At 26.0% G+C, this 21998-nt stretch overlaps 2 protein-coding genes across 3 annotated transcripts; one reads left to right on the top strand and one right to left on the bottom strand.

The window, feature by feature from the left end:
- Positions 1 to 13810: 13810 nt before the first annotated feature.
- On the bottom strand, positions 13811 to 18765 carry LOC145742939 (ciliary microtubule associated protein 1A-like). 2 transcript variants are annotated; one of them, XM_082560787.1, is made up of 6 exons: positions 18521 to 18765; positions 18200 to 18403; positions 17969 to 18070; positions 17657 to 17778; positions 15955 to 16095; positions 13811 to 14691 (listed from the first exon to the last, which is right to left on the bottom strand). In XM_082560787.1, exons 1-6 carry the CDS (start codon positions 18627 to 18629, stop codon positions 14599 to 14601), a joined length of 771 nt encoding a protein of 256 aa, XP_082416913.1. In that variant the 5' UTR covers positions 18630 to 18765; the 3' UTR covers positions 13811 to 14598. The 2 variants fall into 2 exon arrangements, with proteins under 2 accessions (XP_082416913.1, XP_082416920.1); XM_082560794.1 differs by lacking the exon at positions 17657 to 17778 and adding an exon at positions 16977 to 17098.
- Positions 18766 to 19921: 1156 nt separating this feature from the next.
- On the top strand, positions 19922 to 21829 carry LOC145764144 (hydroxylysine kinase-like). The gene is made up of 6 exons (XM_082575737.1): positions 19922 to 19997; positions 20143 to 20265; positions 20546 to 20650; positions 20852 to 21006; positions 21080 to 21266; positions 21357 to 21829. The coding sequence occupies exons 1-6, from the start codon at positions 19922 to 19924 to the stop codon at positions 21827 to 21829; spliced, it is 1119 nt and encodes a 372-aa protein (XP_082431863.1).
- The last annotated feature ends 169 nt before the right edge of the window (positions 21830 to 21998 follow it).

Below are 21998 nucleotides of genomic sequence, written 5' to 3'. Positions count from 1 at the left end.
GGTTTTTAAATTTTGGTCGGTTTTATCTTATAATATTTATAATTCGAAAATAAATTAAAAAATAATTCTTGTTTGTTTTTTATATTTAAAAGCTGGTTTGTTCATTAAAAATTAAAGTTCGACATTAAGCATTAAAAATTTGGTATGATGTATTTTATAATATAAGTAATTAAAAAACATATTAGAAAAATAATTTTCGTTTATTTATTATATTTAAATGTTTGTTTATTTAATAAAAATCAATTTTAAGAATTTAAAATTTTCTATAATTTATATTCTAATATCACCAACTTAGAACTGAGTTAAATATTAGTTTTTGTTTGTATTATATATATAAATGCTTGTTTGTTTATTAAAAATCAAAGGTTTGTAATATTCTTAGTTAATGTTTATGCATATCTTTTTTTATTTATAAAAATTTATGTTAAAAATAATCAAATATTTTCGAATCATATTTTATTTATCAAATAAATCTAGTTTTTTTATTATTACAAGTGCTTACTTAAGCTATGTATACAATTTTGCATCATTGAAAGGTCGTGGCAGTTAGCTCAGTGCGAAAGGCCCACAACTCTCAGTACTGAGTTCCGAGGTTTGGTTCGCAACTTAGACTCCTCAAAATAATCAACTTGCCAATTTTTTGTATTTTGCGTACATAGGGCCGGTCATATGATCACGTGACCTAGCACACTAGTAAAAAAGTTTTAAAAAGATTTTTTTTTTAAATCAAAAGATAACTATACCAATAAAACCGCACTGTTCTAACAGCCGTGCTTGCAAAAATTTTTTAGCAAACATTAATATTTCTGAGAGTTATGACAAATTTATGACATTGATTTTTAAATTTTTTTAGAACTGTTTTGGTATAACTAATACTCAAGATAAAAGATTTTTGAAAATAATTAAAAGAACAAAAAAACATTTTTTTATTTCGCGTACATTAAATTGTTCGCGCGACCTTTTGACCTAATTAAACTCAAAATAAAAATTACCTCAAACTTTTGTTTTACTGAAAATTTTCGCAAATGTTTTATCTTGAATGTTAGTTAGGCCAATGCGCGTCTAATAAAATACAAAATTTTAGGTTTTGAGATTTCATAAATTTTTAATAAAAGTTTCATAACTTTTATGAATATTAATATTTTCGAAAAATATTTTGTAAACACGGTAATTGGACCTGTGCGGTTCTAACACAACAATTATTTTTCAATTTAAAAATTTTTTTTTTTTTTAAATTTGTATGCAATCTCATTGGCCAAAAATATCACGTGACCTAATTAAACCCAAAATAAAAATTATCTCAAACTTTTGTTCTACTCAAAATTTTTGCAAAATGTTTTATCTTGAATGTTAGTTAGGCCAATGCGCGCCTAATTAAATATAAAGTTTCAGATTTTGAGATTTCATAAATTTTTAATAAAAGTTTCATAACTTTTATGAATATTAATATTTTCGAAAAATATTTTGTAAACACGGTAATTGGACCTGTGCGGTTCTAACACAACAATTATTTTTCGATTTAAAATTTTTAATTTTTTTTCAAAAAATTTGTATGCAATATTATTGGCCAAAAATATCACGTGACCTAATTAAACTCAAAATAAAAATTATCTCAAACTTTTGTTCTACTCAAAATTTTTGCAAAATGTTTAATCTTGAATGTTAGTTAGGCCAATGCGCGCCTAATTAAATATAAAATTTCAGATTTTAAGATTTCATAAATTTTTAATAAAAGTTTCATAACTTTTATGAATATTAATATTTTCAAAAAATATTTTGTAAACACGGTAATTGGACCTGTGCGGTTCTAACACAACAATTATTTTTCGATTTAAAATTTGTTATTTTAAAAAAAAAAATTTGTATACAATATCATTGGCCAAAAATATCACGTGACCTAACTAAACTCAAAATAAAAATTATCTCAAACTTTTGTTTTACTGAAAATTTTCGCGAAATGTTTTATCTTGAATGTTAGTTAGGCCCAATGCGCGTCTAATAAAATCCAAAATTTTAGGTTTTAAGATTTTATAAATTTTTAATAAAAGTTTCATAACTTTTATGAATATTAATATTTTCGAAAAATATTTTGTAAACACGGTAATTGGACCTGTGCGGTTCTAACTCAACAATTATTTTTCGATTTAAAAATTTTTTTTTTTTTCAAAAAATTTGTATGCAATATCATTGGCCAAAAATATCACGTGACCTAATTAAACCATAATAAAAATTACCTCAAACTTTTGTTTTACTGAAAATTTTCGCGAAATGTTTTATCTTGAATGTTAGTTAGGCCAATGTGCGTCTAATAAAATACAAAATTTTAGGTTTTGAAATTTCATAAATTTTTAATCAAAGTTTCATAACTTTTATGAATATCAATATTTTTGCAAAATATTTTGTAAACACGGTAATTGGATCTGTGCGGTTCTAACACAACAATTATTTTTCGATTTAAAATTTGTTATTTTAAAAAAAAAAATTTGTATACAATATCATTGGCCAAAAATATCACGTAACCTAACTAAACTCAAAATAAAAATTACCTCAAACTTTTGTTTTACTGAAAATTTTCGCGAAATGTTTTATCTTGAATGTTAGTTAGGCCAATGCGCGTCTAATAAAATACAAAATTTTAGGTTTTAAGATTTTATAAATTTTTAATAAAAGTTTCATAACTTTTATGAATATTAATATTTTCGAAAAATATTTTGTAAACACGGTAATTGGACCTGTGCGGTTCTATCTCAACAATTATTTTTTGATTTAAAATTTTTTTTTTTTTTCAAAAAATTTGTATGCAATATTATTGGCCAAAAATATCACGTAACCTAATTAAACCATAATAAAAATTACCTCAAACTTTTGTTTTACTGAAAATTTTCGCGAAATGTTTTATCTTGAATGTTAGTTAGGCCAATGTGCGTCTAATAAAATACAAAATTTTAGGTTTTGAAATTTCATAAATTTTTAATCAAAGTTTCATAACTTTTATGAATATCAATATTTTTGCAAAATATTTTGTAAACACGGTAATTGGACCTGTGCGGTTCTAACACAACAATTATTTTTCGATTTAAAATTTGTTATTTTAAAAAAAAAAATTTGTATACAATATCATTGGCCAAAAATATCACGTAACCTAACTAAACTCAAAATAAAAATTACCTCAAACTTTTGTTTTACTGAAAATTTTCGCGAAATGTTTTATCTTGAATGTTAGTTAGGCCAATGCGCGTCTAATAAAATACAAAATTTTAGGTTTTAAGATTTTATAAATTTTTAATAAAAGTTTCATAACTTTTATGAATATTAATATTTTCGAAAAATATTTTGTAAACACGGTAATTGGACCTGTGCGGTTCTAACTCAACAATTATTTTTTGATTTAAAATTTTTTTTTTTTTTCAAAAAATTTGTATGCAATATTATTGGCCAAAAATATCACGTAACCTAATTAAACCATAATAAAAATTACCTCAAACTTTTGTTTTACTGAAAATTTTCGCGAAATGTTTTATCTTGAATGTTAGTTAGGCCAATGTGCGTCTAATAAAATACAAAATTTTAGGTTTTGAAATTTCATAAATTTTTAATCAAAGTTTCATAACTTTTATGAATATCAATATTTTCGAAAAATATTTTGTAAACACGGTAATTGGACCTGTGCGGTTCTAACACAACAATTATTTTTTGATTTAAAATTTTTTATTTTTTTTCAAAAAATTTGTATATATGCAATATCATTGGCCAAAAATATCACGTGACCTAATGAAAACCAAAATAAAAATTAGCTCAAACTTTTGTTTTACTGAAACGTTTCGCGAAATGTTTTATCTTGAATGTTAGTTAGGCCAATGCGCGTCTAATAAAATACAAAATTTTAGGTTTTGAGATTTCATAAATTTTTACTAAAAGTTTCATAACTTTTATGAATATTAATATTTTCGAAAAATATTTTGTAAACACGGTAATTGAACCTGTGCGGTTCTAACACAACAATTATTTTTCGATTTAAAATTTGTTATTTTAAAAAAAAAAATTTGTATACAATATCATTGGCCAAAAATATCACGTGACCTAACTAAACTCAAAATAAAAATTACCTCAAACTTTTGTTTTACTGAAAATTTTTGCGAAATGTTTTATCTTGAATGTTAGTTAGGCCAATGCGCGTCTAATAAAATACAAAATTTTAGGTTTTAAGATTTTATAAATTTTTAATAAAAGTTTCATAACTTTTATGAATATTAATATTTTCGAAAAATATTTTGTAAACACGGTAATTGGACCTGTGCGGTTCTAACTCAACAATTATTTTTCGATTTAAAATTTTTTTTTTTTTTTCAAAAAATTTGTATGCAATATCATTGGCCAAAAATATCACGTGACCTAATTAAACCCAAAATAAAAATTACCTCAAACTTTTGTTTTACTGAAAATTTTTGCGAAATGTTTTATCTTGAATGTTAGTTAGGTCAATGTGCGTCTAATAAAATACAAAATTTTAGGTTTTGAAATTTCATAAATTTTTAATCAAAGTTTCATAACTTTTATGAATATCAATATTTTTGCAAAATATTTTGTAAACACGGTAATTGGACCTGTGCGGTTCTAACACAACAATTATTTTTCGATTTAAATTTTTTTATTTTTTAAAAAAAAATTTGTATGCAATATCATTGGCCAAAAATATCACGTGACCTAATTAAACCCAAAATAAAAATTACCTCAAACTTTTGTTTTACTGAAAATTTTTGCGAAATGTTTTATCTTGAATGTTAGTTAGGCCAATGCGCGTCTAATAAAATACAAAATTTTAGGTTTTGAGATTTCATAAATTTTTAATAAAAGTTTCATAACTTTTATAAATATTAATATTTTCGAAAAATATTTTGTAAACACTGTAATTGAACCTGTGCGGTTCTAACTCAACAATTATTTTACGATTTAAAATTTTTAATTTTTTTTCAAAAAATTTGTATGCATTATCATTGGCCAAAATATCACGTGACCTAATTAAACTCAAAATAAAAATTACCTCAAACTTTTGTTTTACTGAAAATTTTCGCGAAATGTTTTATCTTGAATGTTAGTTAGGCCAATGTGCGTCTAATAAAATACAAAATTTTAGGTTTTGAAATTTCATAAATTTTTAATCAAAGTTTCATAACTTTTATGAATATCAATATTTTTGCAAAATATTTTGTAAACACGGTAATTGGACCTGTGCGGTTCTAACACAACAATTATTTTTCGATTTAAATTTTTTTATTTTTTAAAAAAAAATTTGTATGCAATATCATTGGCCAAAAATATCACGTGACCTAATTAAACCCAAAATAAAAATTACCTCAAACTTTTGTTTTACTGAAAATTTTTGCGAAATGTTTTATCTTGAATGTTAGTTAGGCCAATGCGCGTCTAATAAAATACAAAATTTTAGGTTTTGAGATTTCATAAATTTTTAATAAAAGTTTCATAACTTTTATAAATATTAATATTTTCAAAAAATATTTTGTAAACACTGTAGTTGAACCTGTGCGGTTCTAACACAACAATTATTTTTCGGTTTAAAAATTTTAATTTTTTTTCAAAAAATTTGTATGCATTATCATTGGCCAAAATATCACGTGACCTAATTAAACTCAAAATAAAAATTATCTCAAACTTTTGTTCTACTCAAAATTTTTGCAAAATGTTTTATCTTAAATGTTAGTTAGGCCAATGCGCGCCTAATTAAATATAAAATTTCAGATTTTGAGATTTCATAAATTTTTAATAAAATTTCATAACTTTTATGAATATTAATATTTTCGAAAAATATTTTGTAAACACGGTAATTGGACCTGTGCGGTTCTAACACAACAATTATTTTTCAATTTAAATTTTTTTATTTTTTAAAAAAAAATTGTATGCAACATCATTGGCCAAAAATATCACGTGACCTAATGAAAACCAAAATAAAAATTAGCTCAAACTTTTGTTTTACTGAAACGTTTCGCGAAATGTTTTATCTTAAATGTTAGTTAGGCCAATGCGCGTCTAATAAAATACAAAATTTTAGGTTTTGAGATTTCATAAATTTTTACTAAAAGTTTCATAACTTTTATGAATATTAATATTTTCGAAAAATATTTTGTAAACACGATAATTGGACCTGTGCGGTTCTAACACAACAATTATCTTTCGATTTAAATTTTTTATTTTATTTTTTAAATTTGTATGCAATCTCATTGGCCAAAAATATCACGTGACCTAATGAAAACCAAAATAAAAATTACCTCAAACTTTTGTTTTACTGAAAATTTTCGCGAAATGTTTTATCTTGAATGTTAGTTAGGCCAATGCGCGCCTAATTAAATATAAAACTTCAGATTTTGAGATTTCATAAATTTTTAATAAAAGTGTCATAACTTTTATGAATATTAATATTTTCGAAAAATATTTTGTAAACACGGTAATTGGACCTGTGCGGTTCTAACACAACAATTATTTTTCAATTTAAATTTTTTTATTTTTTAAAAAAAAATTGTATGCAACATCATTGGCCAAAAATATCACGTGACCTAATGAAAACCAAAATAAAAATTAGCTCAAACTTTTGTTTTACTGAAACGTTTCGCGAAATGTTTTATCTTGAATGTTAGTTAGGCCAATGCGCGTCTAATAAAATACAAAATTTTAGGTTTTGAGATTTCATAAATTTTTACTAAAAGTTTCATAACTTTTATGAATATTAATATTTTCGAAAAATATTTTGTAAACACGATAATTGGACCTGTGCGGTTCTAACACAACAATTATCTTTCGATTTAAATTTTTTATTTTATTTTTTAAATTTGTATGCAATCTCATTGGCCAAAAATATCACGTGACCTAATGAAAACCAAAATAAAAATTACCTCAAACTTTTGTTTTACTGAAAATTTTCGCAAAATGTTTTATCTTGAATGTTAGTTAGGCCAATGCGCGCCTAATTAAATATAAAACTTCAGATTTTGAGATTTCATAAATTTTTAATAAAAGTGTCATAACTTTTATGAATATTAATATTTTCGAAAAATATTTTGTAAACACGGTAATTGGACCTGTGCGGTTCTAACACAACAATTATCTTTCGATTTAAATTTTTTATTTTATTTTTTAAATTTGTATGCAATCTCATTGGCCAAAAATATCACGTGACCTAATGAAAACCAAAATAAAAATTACCTCAAACTTTTGTTTTACTGAAAATTTTCGCGAAATGTTTTATCTTGAATGTTAGTTAGGCCAATGCGCGCCTAATTAAATATAAAACTTCAGATTTTGAGATTTCATAAATTTTTAATAAAAGTGTCATAACTTTTATGAATATTAATATTTTCGAAAAATATTTTGTAAACACGGTAATTGGACCTGTGCGGTTCTAACACAACAATTATTTTTCGATTTAAAATTTGTTATTTTAAAAAAAAAAATTTGTATACAATATTATTGGCCAAAAATATCACGTGACCTAACTAAACTCAAAATAAAAATTACCTCAAACTTTTGTTTTACTGAAAATTTTTGCGAAATGTTTTATCTTGAATGTTAGTTAGGCCAATGCGCGTCTAATAAAATACAAAATTTTAGGTTTTGAGATTTCATAAATTTTTAATAAAAGTTTCATAACTTTTATAAATATTAATATTTTCGAAAAATATTTTGTAAACACTGTAATTGAACCTGTGCGGTTCTAACACAACAATTATTTTTCGATTTAAAATTTTTAATTTTTTTTCAAAAAATTTGTATGCATTATCATTGGCCAAAATATCACGTGACCTAATTAAACTCAAAATAAAAATTATCTCAAACTTTTGTTCTACTCAAGATTTTTGCAAAATGTTTTATCTTAAATGTTAGTTAGGCCAATGCGCGCCTAATTAAATATAAAATTTCAGATTTTGAGATTTCATAAATTTTTAATAAAATTTCATAACTTTTATGAATATTAATATTTTCGAAAAATATTTTGTAAACACGGTAATTGGACCTGTGCGGTTCTAACACAACAATTATTTTTCAATTTAAATTTTTTTATTTTTTTTAAAAAAATTTGTATGCAATATCATTGGCCAAAAATATCACGTGACCTAATTAAACCCAAAATAAAAATTATCTCAAACTTTTGTTCTACTCAAAATTTTTGCAAAATGTTTTATCTTGAATGTTAGTTAGGCCAATGCGCGTCTAATTAAATATAAAATTTCAGATTTTGAGATTTCATAAATTTTTAATAAAATTTCATAACTTTTATAAATATTAATATTTTCAAAAAATTTTTAAACACGGTAATTGAACTTGTGCGGTTCTAACACAACAATTATTTTTCGATTTAAAATTTTTAATTTTTTTTCAAAAAATTTGTATGCAATATCATTGGCCAAAAATATCACGTGACCTAATTAAACCCAAAATAAAAATTACCTCAAACTTTTGTTTTACTGAAAATTTTCGCGAAATGTTTTATCTTGAATGTTAGTTAGCCCAATGCGCGTCTAATAAAATACAAAATTATAGGTTTTGAGATTTCATAAATTTTTAATAAAAGTTTCATAACTTTTATGAATATTAATATTTTCGAAAAATATTTTGTAAACACAGTAATTGGACCTGTGCGGTTCTAACACAACAATTATTTTTTGATTTAAAATTTTTTTTTTTTTCAAAAAATTTGTATGCAATCTCATTGGCCAAAAATATCACGTGACCTAATTAAACACAAAATAAAAATTATCTCAAACTTTTGTTCTACTCAAAATTTTTGAAAAATGTTTTATTTTGAATGTTAGTTAGGCCAATGCGCGCCTAATTAAATATAAAACTTCAGATTTTGAGATTTCATAAATTTTTAATAAAAGTTTTATAACTTTTATGAATATTAATATTTTCGAAAAATATTTTGTAAACACGGTAATTGAACCTGTGTGGTTCTAACACAACAATTATTTTTCGATTTAAAATTTGTTATTTAAAAAAAACTAATTTGTATATAATATCATTGGCCAAAAATATCACGTGACCTAATTAAACTCAAAATAAAAATTACCTCAAACTTTTGTTTTACTGAAAATTTTTGCGAAATGTTTTATCTTGAATGTTAGTTAGGCCAATGCGCGTCTAATAAAATCCAAAATTTTAGATTTTGAGATTTTATAAATTTTTAATAAAAGTTTCATAACTTTTATGAATATTAATATTTTCGAAAAATATTTTGTAAACACGGTAATTGGACCTGTGCGGTTCTAACTCAACAATTATTTTTCGATTTAAAAATTTTTTTTTTTTTTCAAAAAATTTGTATGCAATCTCATTGGCCAAAAATATCACGTGACCTAATTAAACCCAAAATAAAAATTATCTCAAACTTTTGTTCTACTCAAAATTTTTGCAAAATATTTTATCTTGAATGTTAGTTAGGCCAATGCGCGCCTAATTAAATATAAAATTTCAGATTTTGCGATTTCATAAATTTTTAATAAAAGTTTCATAACTTCTATAAATATTAATATTTTCGAAAAATATTTTGTAAACACGGTAATTGGACCTGTGCGGTTCTAACACAACAATTATTTTTTGATTTAAAATTTTTAATTTTTTTTCAAAAAATTTGTATGTAATATCATTGGCCAAAAATATCACGTGACCTAATTAATCCATAATAAAAATTACCTAAAACTTTTGTTTTACTGAAAATTTTTGCGAAATGTTTTATCTTGAATGTTAGTTAGGCCAATCTGCGTCTAATAAAATACAAAATTTTAGGTTTTGAAATTTCATAAATTTTTAATAAAATTTCATAACTTTTATGAATATTAGTATTTTTGAAAAATATTTTGTAAACACGGTAATTGGACCTGTGCGGTTCTAACACAACAATTATTTTTCGATTTAAAATTTGTTATTTTATTTTTTTAAATTTGTATGCAATATCATTAGCCAAAAATATCACGTGACCTAATTAAACCCAAAATAAAAATTACCTCAAACTTTTGTTTTACTGAAAATTTTCGCGAAATGTTTTATCTTGAATGTTAGTTAGGCCAATGCGCGTCTAATAAAATACAAAATTTTAAGTTTTAAGATTTCATAAATTTTTAATAAAAGTTTCATAACTTTTATGAATATTAATATTTTCGAAAAATATTTTGTAAACACGGTAATTGGACCTGTGCGGTTCTAACACAACAATTATTTTTCGATTTAAAATTTGTTATTTTAAAAAAAAAATCTGTATGCAATATCATTGGCCAAAAATATCACGTGACCTAATTAAACCCAAAATAAAAATTACCTCAAACTTTTGTTTTACTGAAAATATTTGCAAAATGTTTTATCTTGAATGTTAGTTAGGCCAATGCGCGTTTAATAAAATACAAAATTTTAGGTTTTGAGATTTCATAAATTTTTAATAAAAGTTTCATAACTTTTATGAATATTAATATTTTCGAAAAATATTTTGTGAACACGGTAATTGGACCTGTGCGGTTCTAACACAACAATTATTTTTCGATTTAAAATTTTTTATTTATTTTTTTAAAATTTGTATGCAATATCATTGGCCAAAAATATCACGTGACCTAATTAAACCCAAAATAAAAATTACCTCAAACTTTTGTTTTACTGAAAATTTTTGCGAAATGTTTTATCTTGAATGTTAGTTAGGCCAATGCGCGTCTAATAAAATACAAAATTTTAGGTTTTGAGATTTCATACTTTTTTAATAAAAGTATCATAACTTTTATGAATATTAATATTTTCGAAAAATATTATGTAAACACGGTAATTGGACCTGTGCGGTTCTAACACAACAATTATTTTTCGATTTAAAATTTTTTTTTTTTTTTCAAAAAATTTGTATGCAATCTCATTGGCCAAAAATATCACGTGACCTAATTAAACCAAAATAAAAAATACCTCAAACTTTTGTTTTACTGAAAATTTTCGCGAAATGTTTTATCTTGAATGTTAGTTAGGCCAATGCGCGTCTAATAAAATACAAAATTTTAGGTTTTGAGATTTCATAAATTTTTAATAAAAGTTTCATAACTTTTATAAATATTAATATTTTTGAAAAATATTTTGTAAACACGGTAATTGGACCTGTGCGGTTCTAACACAACAATTATTTTTCGATTTAAAATTTTTTATTTTTAAATTTGTATGCAATATCATTGGCCAAAAATATCACGTGACCTAATTAAACCCAAAATAAAAATTACCTCAAACTTTTGTTTTACTGAAAATTTTTGCGAAATGTTTTATCTTGAATGTTAGTTGGGCCAATGCGCGTCTAATAAAATACAAAATTTTAGGTTTTGAGATTTCATAAATTTTTAATAAAAGTATCATAACTTTTATGAATATTAATATTTTCGAAAAATATTATGTAAACACGGTAATTGGACCTGTGCGGTTTTAACACAACAATTATTTTTCGATTTAAAATTTTTTTTTAAATTTGTATGCAATCTCATTGGCCAAAAATATCACGTGACCTAATGAAAACCAAAATAAAAATTACCTCAAACTTTTGTTTTACTGAAAATTTTCGCGAAATGTTTTATCTTGAATGTTAGTTAGGCCAATGCGCGTCTAATAAAATACAAAATTTTAGGTTGTGAGATTTCATAAATTTTTAATAAAAGTTTCATAATTTTTATGAATATTAATATTTTCGAAAAATATTTTGTAAACTCGGTAATTGGACCTGTGCGGTTCTAACACGACAATTATTTTTCGATTTAAAATTTTTTATTTTTTTTCAAAAATTTTGCATGCAATATCATTGGCCAAAAATATCACGTGACCTAATTAAACCCAAAATAAAAATTACCTCAAACTTTTGTTTTACTGAAAATAATCGCGAAATGTTTCATCTTAAATGTTAGTTAGGCCAATGTGCGTCTAATTAAAAATAAAATTTTAAGTTTTGAGATTTTGTCAATTTTTAATAAAAGTGTCATAACTTTTATGAATATTAATATTTTCAAAAAATATTATGTAAACATTATAATAAGACCTACGGTTCCAACAGAACAATTATTTTTTGATTTAAAAGTTTTTTTTTTTAATTTGTATGCAATTTATTAGCCAAAAATATAACGTGATCTAATTAAACCCAAGAAATTTTTGAAAACAATTAAAAAAGAAAAATAAGAGCATTTTTTTATTTCACGTACATAGAATCGTTCGCGTGACCTTTTGACCTGTCAAAACTGTATACTTAGCTCGACCAATGATCATACAAGGGTTGTATGATCATTTGCTCGACCAAAAAAAATTTTTTGTGGCAAAACTTAAAATTTTATAGTTAATTAGATTTGTAATGACGTTACTAAGATTCAAGATAAAGAAAGTTTTTTAAAAAGTCAAAAGAACAAAAATTTGAGCACTTTTTTCTTTGCGTATTCATAACATAAATTTTTTTTATATTACAGGTCGTGACTATAGCTATGCGTGAAAAAAAAATGAAAAAAAATTAATTTTCGATGGTGAAGCTGGGTTTCGAACCTTAGACTTCGCTACTTACAACGTATGGCATTACGCGTTGAGCTACTGGACTCGATATATAAGCGTTACTTATTTATATACATATGTTTGCAAGAGACTTTCGATAATAAAAAAATATTATGATCAATTTTATTAAAGAAAAATGATTTTATAAAGTTGAACAACCGATGTTGTTATGTGATGTAATGATCAATACTGCCTGTAAAAAAAAAAATATATTTTATAAAATATTACATAACGTAATTTGAAAACTTAAATTACACGCGATATATGAATATAAACTGTTTACGTAATATAAAAATGATGTAATTTTTGTTCTGTTCAATATTTTTTGAATTTTTTTTATCTTAGGTGTTCTTTTGGGTGTTTTAAAATAAATATAATCTCAAGTTAAAGTAACGACATCCAACTATTACCCTCGACTTTCGATCGAACTTCCCGTGCTCGAACCCAGCTGAAAGCGCAAATACAAACATATTGTTATTGTCAATATTGTTATTATTGGTCGAAATCTTAGATAAAGGATTAAAAAATTAAATTTTGTTTGTTTATTACTGCTGTTTTTTGAAGATTGATATTAAGCATTCAAAATTTAGTTAAATGTATAATATTATATTAATAACTTATGCTTGATTATTTATTAAAAATCAAAGTTCAGTTTTAGGCTTCCAAATTGTTTGTTTATTATAATTAAAATCTTGTTTGTATATTAATATTTCAAATGCCTTAAAAAATACGTTAAATAAGCTGCTGCGCACATTTTAGCAAACTGAATTAAAAATGTTTTTTCAAAAAATTACATACAAGTTTATATTGTGCCTAAAACGTCACAGGGTCACATGATGTCAAAACTGGTAAAACAGAACATTTTTCCTAACTTTTTTGTTTTTGAATATTTTTACTAATTCCTTTATATAGTATCTTAGTTACACATATACTATTGTACAAAGACTATTACTTATAACTTTATGGATTTTTTTTTTTTGTAAAATATGGTTATAAATTTTATCATAGATATTACATTAGGCCTACACAAGATAGCAAGTGTAATGTAATATCTATGATTTTATGGATGTTAATTTTTGTTAAAAAATATTTAAAAAATGCTTTTATTAGATCACTGCGCATAGTGTAAAATAAAATAATAATACCATATTATCTATTTTTTAGGTGGTTTTTTAAAAGCCCTACCCTAGGTATAATTTAATCTTGTCATGTATATAAACGTTAATTGCACAAAGGGTGCATCAACAACAATGCATTTAGTGAGAAAATTTGTAATTTATTTTTGCATACATAAGCAGACTAAGCAATCTAACCAGACAGCAAAATAGGTGATTTTCCAATATAAGGTATACATAAATGCAAACAAAGTTTGGTATAGTACAATTTCACATAATTTATTATTTAATTAAAGAAATTTTTTTTAAATTCAAGATTAAAAAGTATTACATTTGCAATAAAGCAAAAACAAGTTCAGAAGTGCAACGGCGTGATGACACAATTAAAGATTCTGGGAAAAATTTTACAAATTTATATATTTTTAAAATTTTTATGACTACTTTATTTGTTCTGGGCAGATGGAACGTTACTAAACCTACAAAGCAGTGAAAAAATTTAATGTGAAAATTCACACGTTTAAGAGCAATATCGTGTTTGCAAATAAGATGACAGTAAAGTTAAATCTTAGTACGGCAGTTAAATTTTGAATATAGAATAATGTACTACTGACCTGGTAGAAAAATTTAAAGTTTGAAAATCTAATTTTTTTTAATTTACCTAAAAATAAACATATTACAATTATAAACTTACAGGTAATATAACACTCTGACTAAAAAACATAGTTTTAAAAGAATTAAAAGGGTCGTGCAGTAACATGTCATTGTACCCCAAATAACATTAATTGCAAAAAATTAAATACGATCAACTTTAAGTAGGTAGTGCAAAATTACTAAAACTTTGTAAAAAAATAAACATAAGTGTAAACCAATCAATAATAAAATTGCAAGTCTTGAGTTTTGGTCTCATCTCACAGTATCAGTGATATTTACTTTCTTAGTTCACTGGGTCAACGATTAAGGGTGCAATATACTCTGAATGTCGAATTCCAAATGAAAGCACAGGAGCAGATCTTCGTGTAAACACCACCTAAAATATATAGAATTTAATAAAAACACTTTAACATTTTTTTTTGAAAATATTAGATTTTGCATCTTCTAAATTTTGCATTTTGAACACATATTTTATGTCTATTATTTAAAACTTAGTCTATTATAAATCGACTTTTATAATTTATGATTAAATATTTTTGACCTGTGCTGCTGTTTTCTTATGTCCTTTGTCAGTGATGCCTTATCCTATTACCATTGTATTCCAAACGCCCTTTTCTATATCAACTTTCTTACTTACAACACTGAAGCATGTAAAATTCACAGCATAATAGCTTATATGTTATCAGACAAAAGCTTCTCTGTTTAGATTTGTTATTAAAACATGCTGTTTCCACTTATTCTTATTTTAAAGCTTAGCTCGCTTACTTTAAATGTTTGTTATTAAACTTAAGAAGTCATCCTTTGTTAAAACATTCGTGCGTTAAGATCTAGCTTACGGATAATAAAAATAATGCTGATCTTTTTTAATTCCCTTGAATGTTGTAATTTATCTTACTGTACTAACCTAAGTTTTTTTAAACATCCTTTTTCTCTGCCTACTATTCTATTACAAATTTTATTTAAATATAGATTATTTTAATTATTTATTGCTATCTTCATTTCAATAACATAACCTTCATAACTAAGTGCTTATTTATTAGTTCTTAACTTTAAACACTGTCATGGCAAATAGTTTTATGTTTGTTACTGTACAATAAATGGCGTTACAAACTTAAAATAAATATCTTTAAATGTAAGTGCAAATTTCTCAGTATAGTAAAGCAACATATTCACTGTGTCTAATTCCAAAGGAATGCTGAGCTGCCTGTCTTTTATTAATGTAGACCTAAAAACATAATTTTTAATTTTTAATATATTCCAAACCCACACATAAACTTTTTCATTAAAATTTAAAAAAATATTTTGGAAAATAAAAAGATAATAATATTTCACAAATAACTTTAGAATTTAGCCCAAAAATCTTGATCAATATTTTCTAAACACAAAGTAAATAAAGAATGAAATCAAAGGTTTTTAAAACCTTATTGATTTATAAATATTTAGAACCTTTTGGTAAACTGAGCAAATAAAAATTCAATTATTCACTTGAAAATTGAACTGTTTGTGCCTAAACTAATACTATTTTATTATCTTTAAACAAATATTTTTTACTTTGTTGCATGACTCATTATACTAAATAAATCTAACTGCTTTTGTTATCAGTAGGTTAAATTTAATAAAAAATAAATTTAAGACTTACCTTCTCAGGACTATGTGCCCCAGGACCAGGTTTTTTGGTAGTGTCACTGGGTAGCAAATTTCTTCCTGTCATGCTATAAAGTGGACCTCTGTTTTTGTATACTGCTGGAGCTGTGACTCTATAAGTCCCTGGACCGGGTGTCTGTGACATTTTACAAAAATAAAGATTACATTTATACATTTAAAATGGTATTACACGACGAGCAACAATTGTGCTTTATAAAGAATTAACTTTAAGAAAACATTGTAAAACCTGACAAAACAAAAAAACAAACTTTTTACAATTTACTTTTCTACCATGCAAATTATTTAAGCAATTATATTGTTGATTAGTAAGTGATCTACTAACTTACATTAGATTAAAAATGTGTTAATCAAAATTAAAAAATTAAGTCATGCAAGTTACCTTTCTAAGATCTTCAAGAAAACTTCCAACTGTTGCTCTTCCTGTCATTGAATAACTTTCTGCTGATTTTCCACTTATTATACTGGGTCCTATCATAGCTCCTAACTTGTATGCTGCTGGACCTAGCATGGAAAATATATATTCTCTAATTCAATCTGACTAAACTGGGCCTAAAACATTAACGCCTTGCTAAATTGAAAAAAAAGTCTTGTCTTGTTAGCTTATTTTTTCCTAACATGATATTTATACAAACTTACGTGTTGGAACCTTCGAAAAATGCAAAAAATTAATATCATAACTTTTTTCTAGTTTTTAACCTTAATTTTAAAATCCACTTAGGAAAACTCTGACACACTTAAATGCACTGAGGAACTTTTTATCCACTCTAACTCTGGAGAACCGGTAACTATTTATAAACATCTACTACTCTTAATCTGCTTGTATTAAGATAAATTTAAATTAAGATTGTTATTGAAAAACTAAATCATGCGTTTAAAAAATTAAATTTCTACCAAGCAAAGATAAAAATTATTAAAGTAATAATTTTTAATAAAAACAATGCCTCTTGATTATTATTTAATTTTTGTGTAACATTGGCCTACAAAGATATCACAAACCCTAGATAAGTCTTCGGAAAAACTGCCAACACCTTTACGGCCCACCATAGTATAAGAAGGAGGGTTTGGGTGCATAGCATTTGAAGTTTGATGCAATAATGGTAAACTATAAGCAGCCGGCCCTATAAGTTTATACTTGAATTATAATATTACAAACTTTTTAAGTCATGTGATAGATTGCACACATTAACTACATAGAAGTTTTGTTTAGTGTAATTAAATACTTAATTGTGACGCTTAACTATTAAAATAATGCAATGAGAAATACTGCTTGCACAGGTAATATTACATGAATTATCCATTAACTAAATAATTGCTTGTGTAACTCTTTGCAGAAATATAAAGCCTACAGGGGTGGTATTGACAGAAAAGGGTCAATGAGTTTGGTGTTAACTGCTTAGTTTACACGCACTTAAGTTTAAAGTGATTTTAAGGGATTATTATTAAAAAGACCAACTAAAAGTGCTTTAGTTAATTTGTTAAGCCACACGCTTTGTTTGAGATGATCAACAATGACAAACTCCATTGCAACAAAGTTTTAAAATTGTTTGCCAAAATAATTCTGTAAATGAAAACCAATCAAAAAACAAATGTACTCGAAAATTAATGGGCTAGTCTATTAAAACCAAAAAGAGAACACTTTGTATTGGTTAATAATGACTCTGCAAAAGCAAACAAACCCTCTGCAAGTCATCATGAAACGAGCCGTAACTTCGGCGAGAAACCATAGTGTAAGCGGGTAAGGAAGATTTACCTACCGAAGCAGGCCCCAAAACTTTGGGAAGCATATATCGAGCCGGACCTAGATACACATTTATATACAAACTCTACTTATAAATGAATTTTTCTAGGTTCATATAAAATGTAATGGAACCATGGTAAAACAAAAATTAAAACTGTAAGATAGTGTACCTCAATAAAGAATGCACAATCTGTTTACATAAAATGTTTTTAAAATTTTAAACTAGAGAATAGTTAAGCTAATAACAAACCTGGACTTATGTCTGTTTTAGAAGCTCTGGTTCTTCCAGCTAAAGAATATCTGGGTGCAGAATAATATGCAGATCTGCCACTTTTTTCTGGACTGTAAGTGCCTAAGAAGGTTTAAACAATGTTAAGACCAATAAAATAAATACACTAGAGGTGTTAAAATAGTTAATTATGCAATTTAAAAAATAACAACCAAAACAATAAAATAAAAAGGGTGGGCCTATATATATTACCTGGTCCAGGATTCATAAAGGGTGGCGTGTCTTTCGACCTTCCATAAAGAGAATATTTTGGAGTTCCATCTTGACCTCTTTTCGTTATATTTGCTGGAACTAAATAACCGGGTCCTGGACTGCAATCATTTGTAAAGGTTGCATGCCTTGTACCGAAACTGAAGGCAGGATTGCGATATTTTCTAAGATCGTGAATTGAAAATCCTTGAAAAATAAAAAAATTTTGGGACTTTTTAAGACTAACGTTTTAACAAAATCAATAATTTAAAAAAATTTATATATTTAGGTTATAAAAATGTGTTAATAATTTTTAAACTTTACCAGTGGATCCTGGTAGCATGTACTTTGGACCAGGTGATTTAAAATGAGCTCCAATTGGTCCCCGAGGCCGATGGGGTCTCCATTCTCCAACATAACCCACAGATGTCATATTTTTTCTGCTTGAAGGAGAGGAATATATTCCAAGTAAAGCCGTTATGGCAAAAAGTACTTCAGATTTGTTAAAATTACATAAAAACCAGACTAAGGTTATCTGGCTGATTTAGGCAACACTTAAACACATATAGATTCCTGGAAATAACATAAAAATAATTAAATTATTTTAACTAGTTAAACAATCAGACTTTAAAACAAATCAGACTTTGGTTACTTAAATTTAAATTAATATGATAATAACGTTTTCAAATAAAGAACCAGGAAAGTCAAACTGCAGATGATTGTTAATATCCTTAAAGTCTATACCTAAAGGTGGGCACTAAACAGGAACTTCGTTAATAAAGTTAACTTAGCATTAAAATTTACCATTTAGGTTAACTTTAAAAATTATTATTAGACCTATTAACTTTTGCTACATTGGATTTCGCTAAACTAACTTCGTAATTATTTTTTACAAATAAATCAAAGCAATAAATGTTTAAGTTTTACCGTTTAAACGTGAAAATTATTCTGCCATATGACCACCTTTAAATGGCGGTTTAAAAAATTCTAAAAAATAACGATCGTTTACCAGTTTACGTTTAGATTAGCATTGCTATTTAGATGATAAAATACACACGTTGTAAACTATTTTTTTGTTAAAAAAAATAACTAAGTTGAAGTAACAAAAGAACTTTTTACGTTAACTGTCTGACTGTGCCCACCTATGTCTATGCCAGGTTGATAAATGATAATATCTAGCTTACACGACTATCAAACTGCAAAGGTATCGTCGGCGCCTGGCGGCAAAACTGTACTAAGACCAGTTGCTAAGACGTCGTTAGGATCATAACAAACATTAGTTCAAGCTGTTAGGTTATTTGTTAAATAAAATTATTTTTTACAAGATTTGTATTTTTTATAGGAAACTAACTTGGGTTTTTGCGATCAAATTTTAATATTTTTTCCAACAAAAAAAAACTAATTTAAAGTTTAATCAAAAATTAATTAAATTTTTTGTAGTATATTATACTTATAATTAATAACTGACATTTGTTTTGGTACTGATAAATAACGATGGCTTAATTAAACCATAGAAAACTAACCTAACGGGTAGAAGGCCAACATGACCTCCTTTCTCTTTTTTTTACGCTAGTGTATCTCACATTTAGGTTTTACAGATTATCTTACTCTTTCGTGGTCTTCAAATCGTAAATTACCGTAATATTTTCCGGTTTTTATAGTTCAACTGTTTTATATATAATTTTTATAGCTTACGTTTTTTATAGCTATCATATTTGCAAAATTATGTCAGTCTCGTACAAAGTTACAGACGAGGTCGTTCAGGAATTACTTAAGCTTAGTGAGCTGGACACCATGGTAGGTTAGTTTTCTATGATTAAACAGGAAACCCCAAAACGGGAATTATCGTCTGGTTAGCTCGTGTTTATGTTATATGCATTTGTCTTGTATACAAACGTGTAGATGTATAGTAGCCTAAAAAATAATTATTATATGAACTATTTTAGTGGGCATGATGGTAGAAAATATTGAATTTCAGCCTAATAAAATTACTGAGCAATCTGTTAAAAATGCCATATTTACAAGTTTCGGAATAGATGTTTCAAGTGTTCGCCGTTTTCGGAATAGATGTTTCAAGTGTTCGCTGTCAACAAACAAGTTTAACATATTTATGTTTAATCACTTAAAAAGCTAACTAGATTTATTTAGAAAATAAAATATGATTTAAATTCGTTTGATCATTTTTAATTTAAATGATAGATTTAGCAATAAACAAGAGGTTTTGCTCCTCAGATGATTGATCTATTACTTTATTTTTGATTTTAATTACAAAAACCAAACGTTAAATAAATTAGTTCTTTTAAGAAAAAAAATTTTACCACTGTTAAAAATAGTAAAATATTTTTTAAGCTGCGCACATAAACGAAGTGATACAACATTTACGAAACAAGGATTTTAACGTTCCATGCCCAGAGTTAAGCACAAAAGGAAAAATAATTGCGACTGCTACTTTAAGTTGGTATAGATAGCATCGGAAGAAATAAACAACAAAGAGTTGTGTCAAATAACGATAATATAAGAGTGGGTTGTGTCAAATAACGATAAAATAAGCTATGATCGATTATGTATTTCCCTAAACATTGTATCGTGTCTTTTAATTAGTTTATATCCATTAAAATACATTCAACTGAATAAATTTTCTTTGTAAAACAACAGAGGACGAAAGCGGCCTTAAAGAAAAAAGACCAGTGCAGCTACTTAAATTTATTCCAGGAAAATCAATTTATGACAGTAAATTGAATGGGAAAGAATGTTTTGAAGTGTCTTGGTTTGTGGGTTACTTTTTGGCAAGTATTCATCATTCCTTAAAGGTAAAACCTTATTATTTTGGATTGTTTTCTTTGCTTGACAATTTTAGGCTTTTTAAACGTTTTATAATGATAGTCATGTACCGCAACTCCAAATGAAGAATTGCAAAGTCAGAACGATTACGTTTGGTGGACAGAACATTTTCTTGTCGTCAAAAACTACATGCACAAGTTTCCAGAAGGTGATATGAAAACTGTCATTGACGAATTTATGCAACAATTTGAAAAAACCGTCGTTCCAAATCTCACTCAACTAAGAAGGGGTAAGATAAGTCGTCAAAAACAGTAGGAAGGGGTAAGATAAGTCGTCAAAAACAAAAAAATATTTTTAACACATTAAAATGCGTCTATAGGTTATGTCCATGGTGATTGCAGCGATTCTAATGTTGTGATGATTTCACGTGATATCCTTGATCATAAATCACGCGATCATCCTAACCACATGACAGAGAATATCGTAAAAAGGTTTCTTGGCGTTGTGGATTTTGAAGAATGTCATTATGGTTACATAGTATTCGATTTGTCTGTTTGTATGGCGCTTATGATGACGCTATCTGTCGAAGTCGACGCAAGCCCCATTGTATTGTCTAAGCAAGTGTTAAATGGTTATGAAGCACACACGCCATTAACCGACCCAGAAAAGAACGTGCTGTACATTGCTGTTGTTTCCAGGCTAATTACAAGTTTAGTTATGGCGAATTGTAAAAGTAAAACAATGCCGACAGACAAAGCATACTTGACTGGTCATTCGGCAAAATGTCCAAAGTTGTTAAAAATGTTGCATGCTTACGGTAAAGAAAAAATAATGAAAATATGGCTTTCGTAAAATGAGTCCAAAACTGTGAACAAGAGAGCTTCTATTATTAATTTTATTTGATATATCCGGTTAAGCTGCTTACTCTGGCAAGTATCCAATTAGGTTGCTTAGTATCATATAGCTTTCTTATACCAAGTAGAATACAAGCCAAATTGGCAAATTTTGAATACCACAAAAT

This window comes from Corella eumyota, chromosome 1 (assembly GCF_963082875.1).
Source record: "Corella eumyota chromosome 1, kaCorEumy4.1, whole genome shotgun sequence".
Classification (NCBI taxonomy): Eukaryota; Metazoa; Chordata; class Ascidiacea; order Phlebobranchia; family Corellidae; genus Corella; species Corella eumyota.
The sequence above is the reverse complement of the archived record's forward strand: the minus strand, read 5'-3'. Positions and strand labels throughout refer to the sequence as shown.